Genomic DNA, 9,527 nt, shown 5'->3' on the forward strand with positions numbered 1-9,527 from the left:
TTTGTGTTTTTATCATGCATATTTAATATCCATTGTGACTGTGGCTTTGTCCTTTGACTAAAATGATTTTGCATAGCTGTTATGTTGCAATACAAGGATAGTTATTACAACAAAAAATGATCAAATTAAATGTAAATAATAATATGGAATGTAAAAAATACATGCATTTATTTTTGTGGACACATTGCATTATCTGTATTCTATTGGCTATACTATCCATTATAGAAGACAGAAGACTAAATTTCCTGTGCCATAAAGTTCAGGGGGCAAATTGAGGTTTTTAAAAATGATTGTTCTACACTCTTCAAGAGAGATGACAAAGGCCTGTGGTAAATTGCTTTGCCCAAAGTTAGATTGTCTTGTTAAAAGTTCAACTAGCAGCCAGAGTGCAGTGATTGAGATAGTGCGCTGCAACCAATGGGCTTTTGCAGCCCTTCTCGCCAGTCGGACGTCTACGTAAATCTGCTTGTGATTGGCCACTCATAGAGAAGTATGCGGTGTAAGGGGGCAGCCAATTGGCAGACTATCCACTCCATGTGTTCTAGTCTTTCTTGCTTATTGTAAACTTAAACAATGAACCCCTAAACTTCGTGGCTCATTGTCAACATTTTATTCTTCAAGACTCTTGGTGTGACACTGTGGGCGTTCGATCTCGAACGTTGTCGAGTCCATGTTTGGGGGTAAGTTTTGGTACGTGTCTTGTCTGACTCACTCGAAACATTTTGTTAGAGCTGTATGAATAGTTTAATACAGATCGGTGCGTAAAAATGAACTATTCTTCACTTCCAAACCTCTTGCGTAAAACTGACCCACTGGCTACAGGGGATGGCACCGATGCAGTTCCAACAAGCAGAGTAACCTCGTAACCTACTTTCAGTCTCTCAGTCCGTTTGAGGATGTAAAAAAAAGCGAGATTGTGTTGTAACCTAATAAAAGTGAGACCGTTGCAGTCGTCCTATCCACTGTGCTAGCCTATGGCACAGTTAAATATGTTGGTATTGTCGCATACTTTCAAAAAGCAAGACCCATTTGAGTGCAATGATTGACACTTTAGATCACATATAGGTTTATAGGATGAGCTTGTGAACGCATGCGTTGCATTCAACCTGGACGTTCTGATAAATCAAAGCTCTGGATCAACTCAGGACACTGATCATTGGCGTCACAGAGTTCCCACGGCCTTTCAGCGGGCACGAAAAGACATGTTTAGGAGTGAGTGACACACTTTTTTGGGTAGGTGTTCACGATCAAGAGCAACAGTTAATCGTATTACTATCGCGTTTAAGTTTGATTCTTTTAAACCAAATGTATACTTGATCGGTCACAGACATCCTGATTGTGAATTAGTTCTGTTGACAGTGTTGATACTGGCGAGAATCGAGATGATTAGGTTAGAGGAGGGGGGCGGAGAACACAATGCTCTAATGAAGTTTATCCCACCAACTAATATGCCTTCCTTTCACATATGCACGCTGCGCATGCACAAAATAGCCATGCGTAAAGTTTTACGCATTATGGTTACTCTTGCATTATAGGCAGCCCATCTCGCTGGATTAAATGGAACTTGAGGGCCAATGGTGGAAGGGACAACTTGCAGGAGACATACACCAGGCTCTTCGTCTGAAGGTAAGCAGGGTGCAGATATAACGTAATTATTGCTTTCCAATATTTCTTTTGGTTTTACTGGGTGTTGAGCAAAAATATACAAATCAAACTGCTTGGACTATGCAGTGAAACATGATATCTAGACTAAATATTAGTATGCCTTATATTTTGTGGTGTGAAAAATCATATTGCATGTCTAGTTTTTGGGCACTACAAGTACTCTTGTGTTACTCCTCTGTCTCTCAGGAGCTCAAGTTGCCAGTCTACAAAGGCCAGTCTCCACAGCTTGGCCTGAGGCGGTACTTTGCAGACCTCATCGCAGTGGTGAGCAATCGCTTCAAACTGTGCCCCACAGCCAGACACCTTGCAGTTTACCTGCTGGACCTCTTCATGGATCATTATGATATCACAGTTCAGCAGCTTCACATCGTCGCCCTGTCCTGCTTGCTCCTGGCCAGTAAGGATTTTTTGGTGGCTCTTCTCATTTCAAAGATTGTTTGTGGAGATTCTCACTCATGCAGGGGAGTATTCCAAGAATCTGGCTCAGGAGTAAACCTGGTGAGGTTAACCTTGATGTGGTGGTAAATTGCCTAATAGAAGAGCCTGTAGTCCTAATTTTCTTGACACCTGTGGACTGTACCTTCCTGTAGATTAACCTCGCCAGGTTTATCACTTAAACATGTTCTTGGGATACCCCCTGGTCATGTTGCTCAAAACAGGGTAGTGCCACTGACCTCCTGATTAAATAGGCCAACTGGGATTGACTGAAAAGTGCATTATTACTTGTGTGGTAAATGATGGGCTTTTATGCCGAAATCTGGTCACCCTGGAAATCTGGTCTCCCTAATGTGAGCATTGAGTTGTTAATCAGCACATTCAGCAATTGGTGTGAAAAGGCTTCATTTTTTGGTTTGTTTTTATGTGTTCGTTAGGGTGCATCAAATGCCCCCTATGAAAAAATATTGCCTTGGCCCTATAGTAAATATGTTCTACACCCAGTAAAAACACACTGTGTAAAATATTTAGAAATTTGGATGAAGTCTACCGGGGCCACCAGCCCCATGAAAATAGAAAATAATGGTGATAATCAAAATCTTGGAATAGAAATGGCTATTTCGGTGCATAAAGCTACCCAATAAAAACATATTACCTCAGCTGTGTGATAAAAATGTTCTATGCACACGCACAGTAAAATCACTCTGTGTTGAAAATGTTGAAATTTAGATGGATTCTACTGGGTCCACCAGGCCCATGAAAATACAAAATAATGGTGATAGTGATGGGCAACCTGGATTCCAAAGCTGAAGTCCAGTGCCACATATTCCAAATATAGCCAATAAAATGAACCAGCTGACACACTGCTAGTATCAAGCAAGAGATCGCAAAGCTGTATGACTGTTATATTTGTGTGTTTCACCTGTGGGCCTACAATTCCTGGTGGAACATCTGTACTAAAGCTGTGAATGCTCCTTGGAATGACTTGTGTTTTTTCAAGAAATCCCCGCAGTAGGTCAATGGAGTACAGTCAATACAACTGCATGTGATGTTGGAAAGAGTGGCTTCCCAAAACCTGTACTAAAGTGACTTCTGAGGTGCCGTTTCCACGTAGCTGGATATTTTTACATGTGGATATTTTTTTATCCTGCTTGTATTGGTTTTGCATTGGTTTTGGCCTTCCGTTTCCACGTAGCAGATATTTAAAAATCCAGGTGCAGGAGAAAAAAATAGCAGGAGAAAAAAATATCCTGTTTAGGGGTCTGAAACGCATTTGTTACAATGGAGGATTTTTTTTATCCACACGTTGCGTTTCCACCTAGCAGGAGAAAAAAATACCCTGCTAAAAAAATATCCTGCTACGTGGAAACAGCACCTGAGTGTCATGGGTATCACCAGGTCCAGAGATCATTTCCAGGGGCCTCTCAGGTAAGTTATGGTAGTCATCTGATAGAGTAAAGTGAAACACTACCACAGGTGATGGGATAAAGAAGTAATGGCACTCTTTGATACAGTTGTATTGTCTGCCTTGTAGCCTAGTCATGCCAAGGAGCATTCACAGCTTTAGTACAGATGTTTCTCCATGAATTGTGGGTCCACAGGTGAAACACACAAATATAACAGTCATACAGCTTTGCAGTCTCTTGCTTGATACTAGCAGTGGTCCAAGGCAGCACAGAATTGATATTGTGTTGCAAAACAGCAATTTTGCATGAATATAGCGGTTTGACCATCAGTCTGTCCCGAGACTGAAGTCTGTGTAAGTGGATCCACTGAATACACACCCTGCTTAGATATTCCTTCTGTTTATGCTCCCAATGCAGGTGATTTCACCAATTACCTCATCAACCTGGCTTAAGTGGTAATTAGGATCAGCTGGTTCATTATATTGGCTGGGGCAAATGTGTCACAGGGTTGGTCCACCTCTGTTTTAAGACAATGGGAAACCTGGATTCAAAAGCTACAATCCAGTGCCACAGATTTCAAAAGCTACAATCCAGTGCCACAAATTATCTGGTTTTACCTGTCCAATTGCCCTAATTGGAAAGGTAAAACTAGGTAGGTCATTTGGAATATGTGGCACTGGACTTCAGCTTTGGAATCCAGGTTGCCCATCACTATCACCATTATTTTGTATTTTCATGGGCCTGGTGGACCCAGCAGAATTCATCTAAATTTCAACATATTTTACACAGTGATTTTACTGTGCATAGAACATTTTTATCACACAGCTGAGGCCATATGTTTTTTATTGGGTAGCTTTATGCACAGAAATAGCCATTTCTATTCCAAGATTTTGACTATCACCATTATTTTCTATTTTCATGGGGGTGGAGGCCCCGGTAGACTTCCTCCAAATTTCAAAATATTTTACACAGTGTGTTTTTACTGGGTGTAGAACATTTTTACTATAGGGCCAAGGCAATATTTTTTCATAGGGGGCATTTGATGCACCCTAGTGTTCGTTCATGCATTTTTGCATTACCTGTTATACCTGAGTAAATAAATGTAATGACCTTTCAGTGAGAGAAGTATACACATCTTTCTCAGGTCATGTCTTTCTGTCCTTTTTCTCTCCTTCTTCCCTTCCATCCATAGTTCTGCCATGAACTCCTTTGTTTCCCTTCGATCTTCTAGGTAAATTTGAAGAGAGGGAAGACCGGGTGCCCAAGCTGCAGACCCTGAACAGCCTGGGCTGTATGAGTTCCATGAGCCTAGCCCTGAACCGGGAGGGGCTGCTGCAGATGGAGCTTCTCCTCCTGGAGACCTTCAACTGGAACCTGTACCTGCCCACGTCGGCCCACTTCATCGAGTACTACCTATCCATGGCCGTGCACGAGGAGGACCTGCAGGACGGCTGGCCTCTGGTCTGCCTGGACAAGACCGTGGTCTACATGAACAAGTACGCAGACTATTTCCTGGAGGTCTCCTTACAGGGTGAGTGGCTTTTCTAATGTTTTTGTTTTTGACCTTTTTAGCTTTTATTGAGACCGGGCTGGAGACGATGACAGTAAATGGTGACAATAAATGAGAGGGACAGAGAAGGGTTGGGAAAGGACCTTGGGCTGGAATCAAACTTGGGTCCCTGGGGTAATGGTACAGCGGAGTAGCCTTCTGAGCCACGTCGCCACAAGTGTTTCTTTTTAAAGGTCATTTTCGTTACAAAACAAACATAAATGTTGTCATTTCATGCATCGTATAAGAGATGGCCTCAGGCTGGAGGTCTTCTTATAGTGAGAGTATTTTGCATGAGATTTGATGCATATGTATTGGATGCAGAGGTGGAACGTAACTAAGTATTTGTACTTCGTTACTGTACTTAAGTATTTTTTTCTGGAATTTGTACTTACTTGAGTAAAAATAAAAATGCAGACTTTTACTTTTACTCAATAAATTTTTTTGACAATTACTTGTACTTTCTACTCCTTACATTTCTAGAAGAGGACTTAGTTACTAGTTACATTTATCCTAGGTTTTCCTGTTGTGTTTCGTGGATATTTGAGTAGCCTCAGCTGCAGGCAGGGAGGCGGGACCAAGCCCCTCTTTCAAACTGACACCCAGACAGAAAAGATACTTTAAAAAACATTAACAGGACTCCATAGTCATGTTCAAATAGAACCGAAAACCGTTGCAGAAACTTTTTCCTATTGGATCAAGTAGGCAGACATACTTGTACTTTTGTACTCAGAAAGTACATTTAAAAGTTAGCACTTATGACTTTTACTTAAGTACATTTTTGGTGTACAACTTTTACTTTCAATTGAGTATTTTTTTCGCAGGGTACTTCTACTTTTACTTAAGTACACAACCTCTGTACTTCTTCCACCTCTGATTGGATGCCAGCCAGTACATAGAGCTTGGCATGGCGCATTAGTAAACCTCATGAAGTCTTGTACAGCTACGCTACTTACTAAGATGCAAGCCCAGCTTTTAACTCACTCTGTAGTGCATCTGTCTCCTGTACCAGAGTTTGGTGTGACGTCGGACGTTTGAGACTGGGTGTGATGTCGGACGTTTGAGACTGTGTCTGGACTGCACAGGACTGGGATGGCAAACTCAGGCCCAAGGGGCGAGTGTGGCCCACAGGGTCATTTTGTTTTGCCTGCAAGATCATTTCAAATGGCCTACATACACCATTAATGTAAGATGACTTGAAAATGACATTTGATCTGTCATCGGAATTTAAGTTGGCAGAGGGCAACGCAACATCTCCCACTCATACAACAGAACATGTCCAGGGGGATTTAACCTACCATATATGATTGGTTGAAAACAAACACTGAGTGACTTCATCCCAGATCTTAGTTTTGACCCCCTCTGAATTTGAGTTTGACATGCCTGGCACAGGATTATCTTGATTACATTTGCATGTGATTGGATACAATGTGTGTTGCTTCTCATCCAGCTTTGCAAATGGATTGGGTTTCTTTGTTTTCCCAGAACAATAGATTATGATCATGTGGACAGTGGATAATTATATTTCAGCATCTAAAAGGTGTTTTGTTTGATATTTACCCCATTATTATTTGTTCAATCTTTTTGTCTTAGTTTTGATCTGTTTCCAGACCTGACATGAATAAGCATTTTTTTGGTCGTTTACTTGTGTGCCAAGGCATAACAAACAGTCTTCACTGACAGACTAACTTGTCGGCTATGTCAGAAAACAAGGTAACACTGTATTTAGTTGTGTCTGGAATGCACACTTGTGTTCAGACTACGCTTTCCAAATGCCATTTTTGAAACCTTGTCTGTCGGTGTTTCCGGCATTCCTCCTTGCCTTGTGGTTGGAGTCAGTTTTTTAAATGATCTGTTGTGTTTGTGTGTGCTGTCTGAATTGTGCAATGAGCTGAAGTTTTAAAGAAAACCTTCCCTTGTCTGGTGCAAATATTGTCTACTTCAACGCTTTTACACATTGTTATTATGGGAGTGTGATATGAATGGATTATTTCGAGATGAACAAAGAAGCAAAATGGATTTGAGATGTATTAAAAAACAGAAAGTTGGCAAACTATTTGTGTGTAACAGATGCCTAACTTACAGAGTTGTACGGGAGAATGCTAGTAAACCTCCCTCCCGATTCCAAAGCCCCATACGGTATGGGTAGTACTGAGCTATCAGCCTGGACCTTAAGATACATAGTATCGTACAGAACTGGAGCATGAACTGGTAAGTTGCGGGTTCGAGCCCTGAGGGGCAGACTGCGCAAGATGACCTCTGAGTCTGTTACATATATTCATGTCTCAGTGACAATTGAACCTCATTAAAATTAAAATCTTGGGGCGCTGTGACTCAGTGGGCTATTTTCTCATTTGCAAACTGTAGGTGAATGAAGAATAGTCCCCCAAAAATTGTTGTGGCTAGGCTGACAGCGGGGAAACTTTGTTTTCTCCACGGGGGCGGGGGCATCAGCAAAACGTGAGGCCACAAGCACAAGTGGAGGACGCAAGTCGGCATATTTGAATGCACCCCATGTCTCTTACCCAATCATTTCCTGTCACCATCTTTGACTGTCTCAGTGTATCTAAATAAAAGTACAAAAGGCCTGAAAATAAATACGTAAAAATAAAATCTTCCTTTCCCCTTGTCTTCAGATCACATCTTTGTGAGCTTTGCTCCGTCTCTGGTAGCGGCAGCGTGTGTGGCGGCCTCTCGCATCATCCTGCGCCTGTCACCGACATGGCCCAACCGGATCCAGCACCAGGCCCTGTATCCATGGGAACACTTGCTGCCCTGCGTGGAGCGACTGCTTCTGTAAGTAGTACTCCCAGGTCTCTCCCAGCACTTCACACTTAATGCAGCCACCTTTACAAAAATGCCTACCACCTTGACCGACGGTGGGGGTGTGGGTGGGTATTCCAACTGTGTAACCCATGTGTGTGATAAGGGGTTTTCATGTCATATGTCATATAAAACCTCATAGCATAACCTTTCCAATGATGGTTGCCCATGTCATACTAGTTTTACTGTATGTCTTAGCATTTCCAGTCTGTTTTGAGAAATTGAACTTGGACAATATTGCCTCTTTTAAACTGCCGGTTTTCTGGTAGGCTTATAGCTCGACACAGCGCGACCCAGCCGCCACTTTTTGCTTTACGATTCAGCTGTGTCGTACCTATTTGAAAAGCAAAAAGTGGCGGAGGAGTTGCGCTGTGTTGAGCTGTGGCCCTACCAGAAAAACTGCAGTGGAAAAGAGGCATATGCTGAAAATACTGCCTAATACTGAGTTCATACCACACTTCCAGTCAAACCCTAATTTTGCAAAATGCAAAAAATGTAACGGCTAATATCTGTGGTTCCCAGTGCTCACGACAATGACCTGAAGGAGGCCAGCAAGCAGAAGGGACAGCAGCTGGTTACCTCCCAGCCCTCTGCCATGGCCTTCAACCACACACAGACCCAGAGCATCACAGTCCAGCACCAGTACCTCCAGCGGCCCGGGATACACGCACAGTACCCCCAGCAGAACCGGCCCCAGCCCGGACTCGCCCAGGTACGTGGCCCTGCACCACCTTACCTGGCCCATGGTACCACAATCCAGCCCGGGGGGACAATGACACAGGGACAGGCCCAGGTCCTCGCAACATCGCTGGAGGGAACTAAAGGGAACATTGCTGCCCGGGGTTATCCACTGAACATGTTGTATACCTGCGCTACTCCACAGTTTGAAAGGTGATGGCAGCTCTGACCTTGTCGGTGGATGGCGGGATGAAGAGAGGGAGGTATGGATGGATGGATGGATGGATGGACGGACGGATGAACGGATGTAAGGATGGATGGATGGATGAATGGAAAGACGGCTGGGCAAGTATTCAGCAGACTCTAATGGGTGACCAGGGTAACCAAAGAACACCGCCTGTACCTCATCAGTGACTTGAAGGATTAACTGAAACAAATGTTGTAAATAAACTACCAAGCCATGTTCCTTTTTAAAGTAAAATGCAAAAAAAAAGTCTGGTCAAGAAGTGGTAGGAATTCAGTGTTTCATTCTGAGTTGAGCAGAATTGGGTTGTTTGAATGTGCAATAGTATTATTTTTCTTTTCCTTTTTTGCCTGTCATCCACTGATTATGTATGTGGGTTTTTGTTTGCCTAAGTCTCTCCCACGAAATCGTGCGATTTTGTTAAATTGTATTTTTCAATGCAGACTTTTGTGAGAAACGTAGGTGTCTAGTTATTTTTACGAGTAGGTCTATCTGGATGTTTATTTGTGTGCTGCTACCTCAGAAACATTGAATGTTGACTGCTGTCCTTTGAGCTGTACAAGTGCACTTTGAGATTGGGTCATGTTTTTAATAAAAACACGGCATGGTGAATATGAACATCTCCAACAGATGTATTTGCAGTGTGTTTTCCATTCATGTACTGTAGCTTTCAGTTCCACGTTTTCATTTAGGCTTTTCATTTAGGCTGCTTGGGATGACCACTTCT

The 9,527-nt window shown here is 42.7% G+C and overlaps 1 protein-coding gene across 2 annotated transcripts; it reads left to right on the forward strand.

Annotated features, from left to right (window-relative positions):
• The first annotated feature begins 489 nt into the window (after nucleotides 1–489).
• Nucleotides 490–9,431, forward strand: ccnj (cyclin J). Of its 2 annotated transcripts, none has more exons than XM_063192022.1 (6): nucleotides 490–690; nucleotides 1,536–1,626; nucleotides 1,852–2,062; nucleotides 4,738–5,037; nucleotides 7,692–7,851; nucleotides 8,401–9,431. In XM_063192022.1, the coding sequence occupies exons 2-6, from the start codon at nucleotides 1,558–1,560 to the stop codon at nucleotides 8,771–8,773; spliced, it is 1,113 nt and encodes a 370-aa protein (XP_063048092.1). In that variant the 5' UTR covers nucleotides 490–690; nucleotides 1,536–1,557; the 3' UTR covers nucleotides 8,774–9,431. The 2 variants fall into 2 exon arrangements, with proteins under 2 accessions (XP_063048092.1, XP_063048091.1); XM_063192021.1 differs by having other exon boundaries at nucleotides 490–680.
• The last annotated feature ends 96 nt before the right edge of the window (nucleotides 9,432–9,527 follow it).

The sequence above is a fragment of the Engraulis encrasicolus genome, chromosome 24 (genome assembly GCF_034702125.1).
Source record: "Engraulis encrasicolus isolate BLACKSEA-1 chromosome 24, IST_EnEncr_1.0, whole genome shotgun sequence".
Taxonomy (NCBI): Eukaryota; Metazoa; Chordata; class Actinopteri; order Clupeiformes; family Engraulidae; genus Engraulis; species Engraulis encrasicolus.

What these genes read in the sequence shown, in the direction of transcription:
- ccnj (XM_063192022.1), top strand. Translation starts at nt 1,558, where the DNA reads ATGGAACTTGAGGGCCAATGGTGGAAGGGACAACTTGCAGGAGACATA. An exon ending in GTCCTGCTTGCTCCTGGCCA is followed by an intron (nt 2,063 to 4,737) that starts GTAAGGATTTTT and finishes TCGATCTTCTAG; the next exon opens with GTAAATTTGAAGAGAGGGAA. An exon ending in TGCGTGGAGCGACTGCTTCT is followed by an intron (nt 7,852 to 8,400) that starts GTAAGTAGTACT and finishes TGTGGTTCCCAG; the next exon opens with TGCTCACGACAATGACCTGA.